This window comes from Acomys russatus, chromosome 18 (genome assembly GCF_903995435.1).
Source record: "Acomys russatus chromosome 18, mAcoRus1.1, whole genome shotgun sequence".
NCBI lineage: Eukaryota > Metazoa > Chordata > Mammalia > Rodentia > Muridae > Acomys > Acomys russatus.
In genome coordinates this window covers 10,491,882-10,508,913 of record NC_067154.1, presented here as the reverse complement: position 1 = coordinate 10,508,913, position 17,032 = coordinate 10,491,882, and the positions used below count along the sequence as shown (strand labels likewise).

The window sequence follows — 17,032 nt, the reverse complement described above, 5'->3', positions numbered from 1 at the left end:
TCTCTACTGCTCTCTGCCTTGGACACCATTAGTGCACTGATGACTCTGAAATGTCTACAGCACAGAGATCCTCAGAGCTCCAGACATAGATGGCAGCTGCCTGGGGAGTCACTCTGAGTTAACTGTTTCCAGCATTCTCTGGCTGTCACAAAACACATGAGAGAAGCTGCTTAAGAACTGAGCACCTGTGGTCCGCCGTTTTAGAGCACAGTCCATGGTGGTGGGAATGGCGTTTTTGTGGAGGTAGCTTGAGGTCACATTGTTTCCACAGTCAGGAAACAAGAGAGCAGTGAGTGCTAGACTTCCGCTTCCTTTCTCTTGGTTTAGTCCGGGTCCCTGTCCATGGCGTGGCACAACCCACACTGAAGGTAGGCCTTCCTTCCACTGTGAAAACACCCTCCCAGACACACTCAGAAGTTTGTCTTCTCCATGGTGCCAGTCCTCGCAGGTTGCCAGTCAGGATCAGTCTTCATAGTAGCTAAGGCTAAACAGTAGGTTTGTATTTCTCAGGACCTTATCCAGCCCACTCAGGCCAAATGCCTCTTAGTCTCTCTTGGTCCTAGTGCCCATCCAGCTCCTTGAGGCTGCGTTTCAAAGGCCTGTGAGAAATTCTTCATATCCTTCTTGCCAGAGTCTTCAACTGGTCTCCTTTTCTTTTCCCCAATCCACCCACCATTACACAGATCAAAGAGAAGTATTTTAGAATGGATCACAGCATTGCCTCTGCTGCTTTAACCCGCCCGTGTTTCCTATTGAAACCCACCTTTTTTTTTTTTTAAGACTCTATCTTTGTTCCCCTGGTCTGAGCCCTGTCCGGATGCCTGTGGCCTCATGCCTACCTTGCTTCAGTCAGTGGGGACACAGGCTTGCTTCCTTCTGATTGTCCAACCCGCCCTCCCTGAGAGGATTTTGCCTCTGGTTTTGTTGTATGCCTTGTTCGCCTGGTGTCAGACCACTTCTCAGTGTGGTTTTGATTCAAATGCCAGTTGAATTTTTCTTTCCTAAATAGCCAAAGCTCAGCCACAGTGGTGTTTTCTCTATACCATCTTAGTATGGTCTTAAACTTGGCTCTGGGGTATTGCCGCACTCTCACGCTCCCCCCAGACCTTCAGCACCTGGAACAGTTTCTGTTCATAGAGCGAATGTAGCGTCACCAAACAACTCATGGGACAAAAGCATCGCTCTCATTACTTTGTTCAGGAACAGTGCTCTCTTCCTCCATCAAAAATAGGTGTACTTAGGGAAACTTAGCTTATGTGTTTCCAAGTGTTCTGATTAAACCAGCCCTGGCTATTCAAAATGCACATTCAAAATACCTTGTGTGACTTTAAGGTGATCTTTGTCACATAGATGAGTTGCCTACAAGCCTGTTGGTAATATTGTATGCTGTTTATGTCATAAAGGTTTACATCATCAAGTGCATTTCACTTTAAATGTTCCACCATTGTGTAGTAAACAGTTTGTCTTACAAATGTGCTTAACTGGGAATAGAATCAAATATAAGAACAGATCATCAAACATGACTTCAGACTTCAGGATTTTAACAGCTTTGTCTCCATGTTATCATCAAGGGAGGTAGATTTTTTTTTTCTTGCTTTGTTTTGTTTCTTTCCTTTAGCCCATTGGTTAGAATGTTAACATTGCCACAGGTTCATTATTGGGGAAAATGTTATTGGACCAAGATAAAAGAAAACACCTAGATAAAGTGCTTGATCAGTAGTTATGTTTATGTCATTTTACCTTTTTCTGGTAGTATAGATTCATCTTACTTATTTCTGTGGCTTTCAGCCTTAAAGAAGAAAATGTCCTCCAGATCTTACAGAACTAGGAAGTTAGCCAGGAAGTCAGGAGTAATGAGAAACTTGTGTATTGGAACTAGTAGGAGGCATCCTTGTCCAGGCACAGAGTATGGTGGGTACATTGGAGGCAGTGTGGTGATCAAGCTGGTAACTTCCATTGGCTATTCCATGCAGCCTTTGTCAGATTTTCAGATTGCCAGGCTCCCTCTGCCTTTTTCTTCCTTGCTCTCCAGCTCTGAGGTCAGCTGCACTTATACATGTTCATTCTGAACTTCTTTCTCATTCCCTTTCATAGCAGCTTATTGACAGTGTTGGGGTGGCTGCCAAGGTTCTTCTTAAGCCCTTAGAATCCTTTTCAGTGACTTTCACTCTCCACCCCACCAAAAATACGTTGGGGTGCATTTGGTCTGGAACCTCTCTAAAAACCCTTCCTAGCATTTTAGGTTTCTGTTAGTCTGGCTCAGCATGGCCAGCATATTAGTGTACATCTGTGATTGGCCATTAGCTAATCTTCTTTACTCAGATTTTAAAAAACAGGGACAGAGGAGCACTGAGATGGTGACAGCACAACAAATATTAAGACAGAGTATATGTAATTCTGAGGAATGGAGGCTCGATCACTGGCTTGCCTTCATAAGTTTTTCGCATGCTTTGTGTTGGAGTCTCTGGTGACAGGCCCAGCTAAGAAGCTGATTTATAATGTCTCTGTGTTTTCGACATTCACAGGGTAGCCCAGGGCTAAAACCGAATGCCAGTGCTTTAAGAGAACGAATGGCTGCTTTTCGGTCAGCTTTTCACTCCATACAGGAAACTGAGAAGATGGTCGGTGGTCCCGCAGCCTCAGAGGCAGATGGAGCAGCGTCTCAGACATCAGATTGGAGTGAGTGGAAGGGAGTCACCGGGCTGACTTTTCTGTCTATAAAGATAAGCTGCTATGATAAGAAAAAGATTCTTTTCCACAAGGTGAAAGCAACAATTTCAGAGCATAATTATTTCTATAAGTAGAGAGTAATATCTAAAATTTCCAGTATTTCACACAGAAATCTGGATTTCTGGTTTCAGGGTTTTGGTTTGTTTGTTTGTAGTTTTATCTGCTTTATTTTGGTGTTGCTAAGGGTTAAGCCTGGGGCCTCCAATGTCATAGACAAATGCTTTACAGCTATGTCACACCCAGGCCCTGCAGTTCCTGTTGAGAAGCCTATACCTTTATTTCCGTAGTTAGAATTGCTTTGAGTTTTTAAAAGGCCGGGGCGAATTAGCTCGATTCAGGCTTTGAGTAGGGCTTGTGGCAAATTTAGGTTTGTGTTAATTTTTATAGAATTATTGTTAAACCTTTGCAAAGATGTATGTGAATAGTAAATATCCAGCCCAGATGTTAACCCTGAGTTTTTCCAGTCTGATTAATGTCTTGATGGTCTGCTGTGTTCTTCCTCACTGTCCATATAACCCACTTGGTTATTTTTTAGTCATTTCTGCCCATTTCATTCATAGAGTACTTTAAACACCAGAACTTGACAAAACATTGGGTCTCCTGCAGTCCTGTTTCTCTGGTACTTCATACAGTCTGCCATAGTTACCCAGCAGAGCCAAGTCTATCTGCTCCACACCACAGGACCCACTGAGATATCCTAGTTTGCACCTTGTAACTTAGCTATTAAATTGTTTTAAATTTTTTTTAATCTCATTATTATAATTACAATGTCACTGAAATCCTTTTGTACATAGAAATAACCAAACACATTGCAGTTGTGTTTTCTTTTGGTTTTTTGTGGGGTTTGTTTTCTGAGTTTGAATGTGTGTGTTTTGTTTTCCACAAAAACCAAGTGCAGTCCAATTAGAACAAAACTAGAACATAGCTGTGTCTTTCAGGTTTTGCCTGCATGTGGTTTGCAGGCCAGATGCACCAAGGTGTCTCTAGAGGAACAGAGCCAGTGGGAGGAGTAGCTGTTGCAGTGGGGACTAGTTAGGCGGGCCGCGTGTTCCGGGCTGGATAACAGCAGTTGCTGGCTGCACCCTGTTAGTTGAGAACCCAATGGCTGCTCAGTCCACAAGTCTGCCTGCCTTGTCAGTACCACTGTGGAGCTGAAGGCCTAGGGGATTCCTGGAGGAGACCTTGGTCTTCAGTCCAAGTTGGGAAGCTGAGGAAGCTGGTTCTCATGGCACTTACAGAGGGTACATCAACCCAGTAGCTGCAGTCATCAGGGAGGGTGAAGAGGGGCAGGTAAAAGCAGCACCTCTTTCCTCACAGCCCTGTCTGGCTCTCACTGTGCAGCCCTGGCCGGTCTCCTGTCTGCATTATAGACCAGGCTGGCCTTACACTTTCTGGTCTCTCTTCTCGGTCTCCCTTGTGCCAGCACTACATGTCTGTGCCACCACACCAGTCTTTGAGTTTCCCTTTTTTAGTGAAATTGAGTAGCAGAATTTTGTTTTCATTGATTATATACATACAAACACTAAATTGGCATTATGTTGTTATAACAGATGATATTTTTAATGATAAAATATAAGAGAAAATATTTGTTGCCATGTCATTTTGTTTCTGTTTTTGTTTTTTGCATATAGCCAAAAGAGAAGGTCTTGTTGAATATCAGCAGTCTGGGTTCCCTGTAAACTCATCTTCAAAGCGACGGAGAATATCCTCCCACGACAGCCCCGATGACCATCTCAGCGGTGCCAAAGAGAAAGTGGCGCATGAGCAGGTGTTCGCTGACCAAGTGTGTGCTGGGGGCGCCTCCATAGATGTTGCTGAGGTGATTGCTTTTCACACAGAAACAGAGCTGTGGCTTCCCGCACAGGCAGTTTGAAGATTGTCAGGACACGTCATATTAGTCCCTAGTCTACCATACTGTTGCTGTGGTCCTTAAAGGAGAGTGTGGGTCCTGTGGGTAATTGTGTGACTTGTGTTGTCCATTGGTTTGGAATCTGTTTGGGATGCTGTTGGAATGTTTTTGACTACTTTCATGAGAATATACAGTGCAAGGGTCTTCTGTATAAGGTGTTCTACATGGTGATGGTTTGACTGCAGGTCTCAGTTGTGCCCTGAGATAGCTCTTTGTCCATTCAGGGAACACAGGTCCCTTAGCAGATTATTTAGATAAGAACTACAGTATCAGTTGCTGAAACTAGGGTATGTGGGGGCGGGGGACAGGGGGTCCCTACCTGCCCAGGTCTGTCCACCCTGCATTTCCCTTGCCTACCTAGCCTGTCTAAGACTGCCTTGGAAACAGGCTTTTCTTGCAGTTCATCTTTGCTCCTCTGCTAGTCTCAAGTAGCATTAGGAATTTTTATGGATTGTGACAACCTAAAGTCTGTCAGGATTCTGAAAAGGCACAGACAAACATACATGAATTTCACACTAAAGTAAGACAAAGTCTGCTTCTGGAATTGGTGACCTTTATGCAGCTGTGGATGCAAAGCCAATCACATGACCCTTTCTTCTTGCTTTGTGTCTTCCTATGGTGATCAGAGGGTTTTCATTTATTCCTGAGAAGGGGGTACCTGACACCATTGCAGCCGCAACTAGTTTACTGCTTGCGAGTGAGGAGGAGTAAAGAAGTGACGTGGGTGCACACGTGGTGGTCAGAGGACGACTCTCAGGAGTTGGTTCTTCATCTACTTTGGGCTCTGAGGACTGCATTCAGTCATCAGGCTTGCTGAACAAATGCTTTTGCCTTCTGAGCCGTCTTGCCAGGCCAACAGCTGGAGTCTAGCCTGTGCCATCTCTGCTGCTCAGATGCAGCGTATGCCTGAGCTAGTGTATGTTGACTGGTCGCTCCAGACTCCTTAGTTTTAGTGAGTTGATGGAGTGCATTTGAAGGCCAGAGGAAAGTTCATGAGCATCTGCTCTCTCCAACCATGTAGGCTCTAGAGACTGAGCTCAGGTCGTCATCAGGCACCTGCTAAGCCATCTAGCCCACCTAATTCTTCGTGACAGCAGTAAAAATAAAGGACAGTCATAGCACAGCGATCCCAAACACTCCCACAACCCCGGTAACACAAGAACCATTTGTGTTGTAGATTGGCTTATAGTCCCGGCTCCTGCGGCTTTATTCAAGCTAATACAAAATAATTGTGTGGCAGGAGCAATAGAAATTGTTTCTGTCCAGAACTTAGATGCATTGGACATCAGTCACAAAGGATAAATGATTTCTCAATTAATTCTGATGTGCTGTCTAGGCTTTAATGGGCAACAAAAGTAAATTCCATAAACTTTCCTTTGGGATTGAACATCCTTTTGTGGCGTGTTCAGGAGGCAACTGTGATGCATACTCTTGTTGCTAGTTCCCTGTGTTCTTTGCCCTTGCTGGCTAATAAAGAGACCAATTGAACAAGAGATTTTTAGTCATCCGCAGTGCTTGTTCAAATCTCCATAAAGGTGTCACCAGCAGTGCTGTTCGTAATAGATGCTGTGCTTTTGTTGTTCTTTCTTCTTTTCTCCCAGAAGTCATCTGACATCGGTTCAGCCCAGCCTGGATGTATGGCTGCTCCCCTTCCAGAGCTCACGGAAGCTTCACGTGGTAAGTATGTATTTTCCTTTATGCAAACACAGGTTGCCCCATTCATAGACAGTTGGAATAAGTGAAAGTAGTTCTTGTGTTACCGGGGTTGTGGGAGTGTTTGGGATCGCTGTGCTATGACTGTCCTTTATTTTATTTTATTTTTTTCTGATTAAATTATCTTTATTTTAAAATGTCATTTAGTGTGTGTGTCCCATGCTACATGTGGGGAGGACTGACAACAGATCCTGGGAGTCAGTTCTCTCTGTCAGCCACAAGGGAGCAGGGGGTCAAACTCGGCTCAGCAGGCTTGACACTTGAAAGCCCTTTCAGCACTGAGACTTTTCACCCATTTTTAAGCTCTGAAGCTTTTTTCTTTTCTTCTATAGACTTCCAAAAACTAAGATTTTGATTCCAAACATTTGCCTGTTTTAAAGTGTGCTCCAACAGTATTTTGGTAAATTATTTATTCAACCGCTTCCTTAGGTTCTCAAGATGTTCCAAGCCAACATCTTGCAGTTCCAGTACCATGGCTTTACATAAAGAAGGATTAAATGAAATGGTCATTAGGCAGCACAAATCTATCAGATCTCGCTGACATTTTTGTAACCCCTCTAGGAATCTTTGATATTTAGGAGGGTCCTTTTTTAACTGTTTCATTTCTGATACTGAATACCCTATCATGCTGGTAAGTATCTCATCTATAAAGTCTACATCTAGATAGGCAGTACCATCAGACACCTTCGCTGTCACACACCAACAGCCACCAGAACTTGAGAGATTGCCAGTTAAAGTTACAATAAATGCTTTGACTTTCACAGTGGTAACTTCCTTTGGCTTTCTGGCCATTAGGACTGTCCTTTATTTTTACTGCTGTCACGAAGAATTAGGTGGGCTAGATGGCTTCAGAGGGTGCCTGCTGACGCCCTGAGCTCAGTCCCTAGAGCCTTACGTGGTAGAAGAGAACCGATGCTCATGAACTCTCCCCTAACGTCCACATGCACCCATATGCACCCCAGGCTTCAGAAAATCACATAAAATAAACCAATAAGCACTTTGTAATTTTTACAGTAAAATCAGTGATGCCTTTCCAAATTGGTGAAATAATAGTATGATACTAATAAAATAATATGTATTACTATGATAGTAATACACGGCTATGGCCAGCAAGGCATGTGGCGCACGCCTGTAATCCCTGCACCCAGGAGGCTGAGGCTGGAGATTTGAGAGTTTCCGGCTGGCATGGGAAACAAGGAAATCCTGTCACAGTAGGGCAGGGATGGGAGGGAGAGGAGTAGGGCCTATGATTACTAGCAAGCATATTTTGTTAGAAATAACACTGCATACAATCTGTGTGGGGTTTATTTATTTATTCATTTTCAGATAGTCTTGTGTAGACCAGTTTGGCTTTCAACTCACTGTCTAGCCTCTACCTTATAAGTATTGTGACACAGGTGTGGGATCGCCTTGTTTCAGGCCATTAAGGTTTCAAGTAACTATTGATAGGGCTTGATTTATATCTACTATTCTGTCAAATGCATTCTTTTCATTTGTTTAAGAATAATGTTTTGTTTGCTTTTTTTAAGGAAGGGAAAAGATTTATTTTTGTGCACTCTCACTTCTTGCCAAGGTCCAGACGCCCCATTGTTTGGGTGTCTACTGACAGAGGCATGTTCCAGTGGAAATGTCTGGCAGAGAAAAGTACTCACATGTGTCAGAGAGTGGAGACTTAAGAGTCAGGTCCTCTAATATCCTTCTAAATGGTGCCCCCATTTCCTAAAGGTTATCAGACCCTACTTCTCAAAGGTAAAACCACCTTTAAGAACATCACAAGAGCACCACCCTATCGCCAGACTTTTGACACATTTATTCAAACTATATCAGGGCATATATATTCTGTGGGTGTGTGTGTGTGTCTGTGCGTGTATGTGGGTGTGTGTGTACAGTACTGTGGCCATGCATGCCATGCAGTAGATTTGGAGTTATAAAAGAACACACTTACGAACTAACACATTTATATAAAAATCTATAGTATTTGCTATCTTTAAAGCTATACCTCATTCTCCCCTGTTCGCTTGCTCGGGGATTCCAGCACATGTTCTTCTCAGTCCTTTGAGTGGCCATATGTACAGCAGTACATAAAACACAGGTTTGCATATCTTGTGGCTTGGTGTCCTCTCTTCCTTCCTGTGACTTTTACAGTGGTTGTAACCCCTTGCCTGTTACCATTTTTGCTTTAAGCCATCAAACATTTCATTTAAGTTAAGAAGAAGTGGTTTTTATATTTACTGAACATATACAGCTATTTCTACTCTGTTCTCTCATTTTTTGTTTGTTTATATTCTTAATGATTTAAATTTCTCTCTGGCCTTCAAAATGAACTCTTTTGCCTTTCTTGTAGTGAATATCTCTCCTGGATTTTAATTTTGATTCTAAGGTGGACGGGTAGATTTCTGCTTAGACAGATAAGGCACAGGGCCAGATTACATGTTTGCCACCTAGATAAAACAAGGTACCACCACCTTCTTGGCTGTTATCTGCCCAGTGATCATGAGGCTTCGTGATGCCCTACTCTACAGTCCGTCTGAAGTGGTAGCACCATAATAAGGACCAATGTTCCTTTGAAGCACTGTGTTTGACCTGCCCAGAAGTGCTGGGGTGAACTGGGGGGAAGGGGATGCTGTGAGCAATGGTATTTTGCTAATGTAGTCTACTATTTTAAACTGCCTGGTCATCTGATAAACCTACCCATGGGTCAGATGGGTTAGAAGGCCCTTTGTTAGGTACTGGTACGGTGGCTCAGCCAGTAAGAACGATTGCTGATCTAACAGAGGCTCCAATGGTTCCTTGCACCATATTGAGTAGGTCACAGCTGCCTATAACTTGAATTTCAAGGCAGTCTGGCACTTCCTGGCTCTGCAAACCCCTACACGTATGTGCACTTACACACATAGACACAAACACAAATTTAAACAATCTTTTTAAAAAAGAAGCAGCCTATATGATGCACCTGTTTTCCTTGATTTCCCCACTTCCTGCATCTTGACCCTCTGGCTGAAAGTCCTGTTAAGTAGCTCTCTGTCCTCCATGCTAGGTGGCGCTGCCACTTAGTCACTCCACACCAGCACCTCCCCTTATCAATCAGGCTGCAACACATCTTCTTCCCTTGCCAGTCTTAACAGTAGCAAAATTACAGTCTAAGATAGCAACACAAATAATTGTGTGATTGGGGGTCCTCACAACTTGAAGAACTATATTGAAGGGTCGCAGCATCAGGAAGGCTGTGAACCACTGATGTAGGTGGTTAGAGCATGTTTCTACAGCACAAAGGATGTCTTGGTGTGTGCGCCACACAGGGTTTTCCCTTTATGGTCAGATGTGCCTGCTTCACTGTTGGGTAGAGTTCGTATTTAATTAGACTCCTTGCATTTGCCAATGTGGAGCCTGCACATTCAGGGGGGCAGCTTCTGTGTGAGCTGATCCTCTCTCCTTCCCCCCGCCCCTTCCTCTCTTGCCCACTGTGTCCATCTTGAATAATAAAATGGCTCTTTATCAGGGTTTGGCTTAGGTTAGTTTCATGTTGCAAGTAATAGGTATGCTAGCAGTACAAGGCTCACTCCTGACCTTTTTTCCCCACCCTCTGACCCAGATTACTGTGGGAGCCAGTACCTCTTATCCTCTCTACTTGCGATAGACATGTACTAAAATGTGTGGCCAGTGCTACTTCTCTGTCGTCTGTTCATGACCAGATGAGGTGTCTGAGCAGGGAGTGTTAGGACTGAATTTCTTTCTCCTTCAGTTTCTATTGCTAGGGTTTGAACCGTTAGGAAAGTGCTCTACCACTGAGCTCTACAACTAGTGCTTGGTTTTGTGACACAGGGTCTCACTGTGTAGCCTCAGCTGCCTTAAATTGTCCATCCTCTGCCTCCGTCTCCTGAGCACCGGGCTTACTGGTAGGCTTTCTAAATTCCGTGCGTCAATCTCTGCCAGTGTGCTGAGTATCTTGTGCCTAGAAGAAGCAAATTTCTGAGTTTTCCGCTCTTGTTTCCCCTGAAGGACTTGGAGTGGCTGACTGTGTAGAGGGCACAAGATCAGTTGTCACTGTTCCACTTGACACACCTGCAGCAGAGCTGAGCTCAGACCCAGCCCCTGTCACCAGGTCTCCAGGGAGCCCCTCTGCTAAGACCTTTGTTCTTCGTTCTGTGTTGAAGAAACCTGGTAAGCTGTTCCCAGAGAACAGAAAGGTAAGAGTTCCATTTCCTAAAGTAAAGAGTGCAGAGTCCTTTTTGTTTGCTTTAGACCAGTAGTTGAGACTCACCATCACAGTGTGTACAGGAACATGCATTACTCACGGTACTATTCTGGGATTGGTCCTATTTTCATGTACTGTTATAGTAGTATTCAGAATTCAATGTAGGGAGATGATACAAGTCTAAAAGTTCATGTAAAGTATAATTAACTGCATTACCAAATTAGTTTGTGATGAGTGCCTCAGCCTGTGACCTATCTGTTCCAAACACTTAAGTCTAACTCCTCTCTTGAACCAGCCATCTTTCTGTGAGTGCTGCAACCCAAGACAAGAGGGGGCTGCTGGGTGGCCTGCTTGAGTGCTTCCTCAGTACCTTTGGCATGTAGACAGTAATAGTGTGTTGTTTGTTGTCCATATCCACCCTTCTGGCGAGGGAATGTGTGTTTCCCTGGAGGGAAGACCAACTCTGTGATTAGGTGCTGATTAGGAGGCTTGTTTGGGGCAGAGCTACTCAGAGCAGTTCTTGGGGTAGTTATAGTGTGGAATCTGAGCGGGCTCAACACCACGGCCTGGCAAGGGGCTCTGCGTGAGGCTGGAGTGTAGGCGGTGACTACAGAGCACTTAGATCCACTGCAGGCCTGCCTCTCTTGCCAGGTATGAGTTTATCCCATCCCTTCTCTGTACTGTGTCCTCTGTAGTCTTTTGGATATACACAGACACAGACTTCCTTCTTAGTTCTTCCTCAAGAATATGGTCACTAGGCAGGAATGTCCATGCTTATTAAAGGGGCTGGTCTCATACTTCAGGCAAAGCCCCTGGTTCATATCATTTACTTCGTGTTCTTTTTATGTTAGTGCAGTCCTCAGGCTCGGGCCTGATCTGCCACCTGATAAAATACAGTAGAAATTTAGTACTTGAATCTTTCTTAGCTCAAACATTAGGTGACTTTCACCCATACTCAGAGATTTCTTGAATTTTTCCCTACAATACTGTTTATTAAAATCTACAAGCTGGGGCTGGAGAGATGGCTCAACAGTTAAGAGCACGTCCTATTCTTAAAGAGGACTTAAATCCAGTTCTCAGCACCTATGTGGCAGCTCCAGGGGGTCCAGTAGACAGCTGACACACGTGGTACACGTATATACACACGGGCAAAACATTCATACACTTAAAATAAAAATAAATATTTTAAGAAATAATAAAAGATGAGAGAACCTGGTTTTTTTCCCTTGGGCCTTTTCAGCATGGTGTTCTAAACCAAAACAATTAAGAAAATAAAGGTACTCTATAAAAACGTTTTCAGCAGTCTTATTCTTTTTAGTGACTTTGTGTATTATGAAAAAAGGAAAATCTTTGACTGGTGATTATTTTGATTAGGAACACAACCTCTGCGACGGTGGGGCTCGTCTACTCCCAAGTCCTTCCAGCTACTGTGAAGAACAAGGAACAGGTGTGTTACTTTGGGTTTGTTTTTAAGCTAAGGGTATTATTTTGTTCTCGGAAGCCATATATAGTGCATCGGGTTCCTGCCGGTCTGCTGTTGCTTCACTGCTTCTGAGATTCCTTGGCAGTGGAAAGAGGGTAAGGAGGTGGGCAGGTGTCCTTGGAGAGGCTCATGATTGATTTGGGGCTGAGTGTGTGACTCAGTGGTAGATGAACTCCCTGACATGGATGGGGTCCTGCCTAGGTTTAACCCCCAGCACCACACAGCCACAGAGAGAAGTGATGTCTTTTTGCCTGCGAAGTTTTACTCAACAGCAACTTGAAGAGAACTTCAGATGCTCCGATTTTATTAACAAAGTCAGTACTGTTTTAGTTGAGAGTGTGGTTTTCTTCCATTTGAATATTCTCTACAAGTTTCGTTATTATACAAATAGCAGCTGAATATCCCATATTCAAACATGCTAGTAAATGCCTTCTTGATAAGAATAACAGCTTAGGTTTTGGTTTTTGTTTTGTTTTGTTTTGCTTTTTTGTTTGTTGTTTTTAACATTTTCTCATTTATTGTTTATAGGTAAGGAAAACTCTAAAACACCAGATTATCTGAGTCAGAGGAAGAGGAAGAGAGTTACTTTTGGAGAGGATTTAAGCCCTGAAGTGTTTGATGAATCCTTACCACCCAATACACCGCTGTGTAAAGGAGGAACACCTGCCCGGCAAAGAAGCGTAAATGCTCCTAGTCCCCTGCAGTCACCAGTTGGTTTGCAGTTACTGCAGCCGAACTTTGATGACCAGGAGGAGAATCTTGTAAGTGCTTCTGTTTCCAGTACGGTTCACAGTATTTACATGAAAATTGTTACTTGAAATTATGAGGTAGGCCAGAGGACATAGCACGTTTCAATCTCATGTACATTAAAAAAGATTTTTTTATCAATTACATTTAGTACTTTCATGGGCTCTTAGCGCTGTTGGCTGTAAGATATAACTTTTTGTATCACTAAAAATGCTCAGCTGTCTAAGACATTAATGTATGAAAATTAGCAATCTTGGAAATGAAATAATGTATTTGTAAGATTGGGGAAAAAAACACACAGGGGTAGACACGTTTTAGTAAACCTTCAAACACATTAATTAAAAAAAAAAAAAAAGAGAATGAAAAATGACCAGAGTCAGTAAGGAGAGATAACATTACCATTTACTGAAACGTGTTCAAGGACAGTAGTGCCTCATCAACAACTCATGCTGTCATTTTAGCAGCTCAGAAAAACCAGATACAATCTTTGAAACACAAAGACCACCAACCATCAGTCAAGCAGGAATGCATTTGTTCCAATAAAGTGTGGGCAAATGGGTAAGAAGAGGCAATTTCCTCAAATGGTCATTTTTTTCTGTGAATGAACAGTAGTTGCTATCTCCCTGCCGATTATGTAGGAAGGCTTTGAAATCTTACTTGTTTTGTCATCTTACCATAAATTTCATTGAAAAACATCGTAATAACTAGATGGTGTTTCTTGACGATTTTCTTTAATTTGCTTTGTAGACAGTGGGATTTTAAATAAGCTGAAAGTAGTTTGTCAGTGGTTAGTATGACCCCTTACTGGGGCTGGCTGCAATTGGCAAATATGTTTGCATTGTGACCATTCAGTGCTAGAAAGTTATCTTTGTTTCTTAGACCTTTTCATTTTCTATTGATTTTATTTTCATTTTATGCTAAAATTCCTCCTAAAAAAAGAGGACACATCATTTACATATTCATTGGATTTAAGGGTATCTAATTTGTCCTTTTTCCTTTGCTTAGGAAAACATAGAACCACCTCAGACACCGATTGCAACTCTGAGTCCTTCTAAACCTTCATTCTCTGATACTCTTCCAGGTATTATTTGTGCTTACATTTTGTTGGTGTGTGTGTGTGCGTGCGCGCGCAGGGGATGAGAAGACATTATCTGTCCTGTGCTGTCACTCTCTGTCGTTACTCCTTTGAAACAGGATCTCTTACTGAATCTGAAGCTAGGCTGGTGTCCAGAAAGCCCTAGTAATCCTCCTGCCTCCACTCTCCCATAGCATTGAGATTATAGGCATGCGCACAGCCTTGCCTAGAGTTTACTTTGCTTTTTTGAGACATTTGTCATTAGTATAGAGCTTGCTCCTTAAGCTAAGATAGTTGTCTGGCAAACTCTAGGAATCTGTTTAGCTCTGCCTCCTAGCACTGGCATTATATCTCTTTTAAAACTTGTTCTTTTTATTTTTACATTAGATTTACTTATTTTATATATATGTGCCTGTGTTTATATATGTATACCACATGCATGCTGTACTTGCAGAGCTCAGAAGAGGATGGCAGATTCCCCCTGGGCAGGCAGCTGTAAGCCTTCCAATGTGGGTGCTAAGGACTGAACTTGGGTTCCCTGTAAGAGCAGCAAATATTCTTAATTGCTGAGCCATTTCTCCACCCCCAATATTTGGCTTTTTTCTATGGGTTCTGGAGACCAAATTCAGGTCCTCATGCTCAATGAGCACTTTACCACTGAGCTACCTTCCTAGCCCCTTAATTCTTGTTTTTCGCACATAACACTTAATCTCTTCATTCTTACATTTTTATATGTGGTGTAACCATATGTTCTTGATTTTAAGAAAACCAAATAGTATTATGTGAGAAATTACCACTTCTTTCTGTTGCAAGCCTCATACTTGATAATCACCCACATTTAACTTGGTTTTCTCTCCTTCAAGTTGATACACACAGTGCTGTTGATCTTTTAGCGTGTTAAGGATCAATAATAGAGTTCTATCTATATTTGCACAACTGACATAATTTGGATTGTAAGGACCATTCCTAAATGGCTACAAGTTTTACCCACCATTACCTTGCCTTTGCAGTGCATATACCTCCCAAGTATATGTTTTTTACAATCATGATACGACAAAGATTTTTTTTTCCTGATTTTTGTGACATACCAGACTAAGCTGACAAAGCCATAGTGTGAGTACGTGGATTATGAACTTTTATTCATGTGTCCTCCCTTCTGAGACCCTTTGATGTCTTCCTATTGGTACAGCCTGGGTCTGTGAGCATAGAATCTAAAGCTGTAAATTATTGAGTTACAGTAGTCTACCATGTTCTAAATTCTGAACATATTACACTGCCCTTCATTTGTGTCACTAAAAACGTCAAGACATGTCTAAGGTACACTTGTTTCCTTAGTGTTTATTCTATTATTGTACTCATTTTGTTATATTTAGTAATGTGAAGTCTTCTAAACATTGCTCTGGATTCATTGCTCTTGTTAATTTTATCTAATTATATTTAAAAGCAACAGTGACTTAAAAAACAGTATGCAGTCTTTAACCATGTGATTTGTGTTAGTTTTGTACCAAGACCCTAATTTTGCTTGTTTCTTGGTTATTAGGCACTGACACATGCAGTACTTTAAATAACCACAAAGAAAAAAACTGTGGTGTTGGTAGACCAACACAGACTTCTCACAAAAGACAGGTAAGTACTTATATTAATTTTTCATGTTCATGGTAATGGAGAAAAATCTTGCTCTGATGAGTGCCTTTAAGAATTAATACTTTGTCTTACTTGGGTGTAACCCAGAGTCATGTCTTGCTGGTTTGATTTTAATTCTACTAGAAGGACATCCACTAGAACAAGAGCTTCTCTTCAGAATTGTGTTACTATGGAAGGCAAGCTACTTTGTTAACTTAGTTTTGGATCTATATGGCTGAATTTTATTGTAAATGTGGAAAAGATGTGCATATAATTAAGAGCCAAAAAGTAACAAAGTACATGCCTTCTCTTTTTGTGTGTGTTTGTTTTTTGTTTTTTGTTTTTTTTTTGTTTTTGGTCTTGTTTTGTTTGTTTGTTTGTTTGTTTGTTTGTTTAAGACAGGCTTTCTCTGTATAACCCTGGCTGTCTTGGAACTCACTCTGTAGACCAGGTTGGCCTTGAACTCACCTGCCTCTGCCTCCTGAGGGCTAGGATTAATGGCCTGCACCACCCCCGCCCAGCTAGTACAAGCTTTCTTGAACCATGCTTTAGTTTGTGTTCAGTGGTGGCATTCAACTTAAATTGTATCACTTCCATTGACTACAGCTCTTTTGTTTTGTTTATTAAGTTACATGTAATTGGATTTTTGTCTATTGCTTTGTATGTCAGCATACGTATACTGTTGGGCATTCACCTGGCTGAGTGGATGAAAATCCTGTATTCTAGCCTAAGTTATTGTCCATGACTTGTTATAAGGTAGTAACAGTTAAGTAAATGCCTGATGAATTAATAAGCTACTAGTTCTTAAATCACTTACCTTCCTAATACAATATCCTTCTGAATCTATGCTTGATAAGTTGAGCAGTGATAATTCCCTCTTTTAATTTGGGTTAATGTACCTCTAATGGAACATGTATAAGTAGGTAGGTGGTGTGGCTCAGTGATAGAACAGGCACTATCTGGCTGTTAACACTGAGCGCTAAAGGTGGGGCCAGGCAGGAAGGGCCTATCCTAGGAAGAAAGGCTAAAGTGAAACCTGGGCTGTGGAATGCAAGGGGACTACCATGCTTTATGTGTCCTTGCTTTGATTTCCTTCATAGCAGCTGATGAGCTCTGCAGAAGAGGACATTTGCAACTCATATGCTGCAGGAGCTAAGCCCTGTAAAGAGAAGAACTCGAACAGGAGGAAATGTCAAGAACGAAAGTGTACAAGCAAAGCACCTCCTAAAAAGAAACAGGTAAGGCTGATTTTCACAGTGTAATATACATGGTGTGCCCTGTTTCCTCAGTGTGTGGTAAGGAAGCGTGGAAGTAGTGATATGTCCGTGTCTTCTTTGTGTGGTCAGAGGAACATAGGAGGAGCTCTGCTCTCCTAATTAGCTGAGGCTAGGCCTGCCTCTGCTTCATCTTTAATGTGCACCCAGCTCAGTACACAATAGACACCTGGAACTGCTTCTCATCTGAAGTAGTCTACCTTTTTTCTTTTCTCTCCTTTATCCCCTTTTCCCCCGTGTTTCACTATGTAGCCCAGGTTGGCCTTGGATTCACCATCTTGTC

At 42.3% G+C, this 17,032-nt stretch overlaps 1 protein-coding gene across 1 annotated transcript in view; it reads left to right on the top strand.

Moving 5' to 3' along the window:
- Cdca2 (cell division cycle associated 2) overlaps positions 1 to 17,032 on the top strand; it is a 39,455-nt gene that overhangs the window by 6,047 nt on the left and 16,376 nt on the right. Inside the window, exons 5-13 of the mRNA XM_051160757.1 lie at positions 2,526 to 2,679; positions 4,362 to 4,549; positions 6,241 to 6,316; positions 10,352 to 10,539; positions 11,922 to 11,994; positions 12,559 to 12,791; positions 13,783 to 13,858; positions 15,393 to 15,478; positions 16,576 to 16,713. Of these exons, the coding sequence (XP_051016714.1) occupies positions 2,526 to 2,679; positions 4,362 to 4,549; positions 6,241 to 6,316; positions 10,352 to 10,539; positions 11,922 to 11,994; positions 12,559 to 12,791; positions 13,783 to 13,858; positions 15,393 to 15,478; positions 16,576 to 16,713 (1,212 nt within the window). The remainder of the gene's footprint in view (positions 1 to 2,525; positions 2,680 to 4,361; positions 4,550 to 6,240; positions 6,317 to 10,351; positions 10,540 to 11,921; positions 11,995 to 12,558; positions 12,792 to 13,782; positions 13,859 to 15,392; positions 15,479 to 16,575; positions 16,714 to 17,032) is intronic.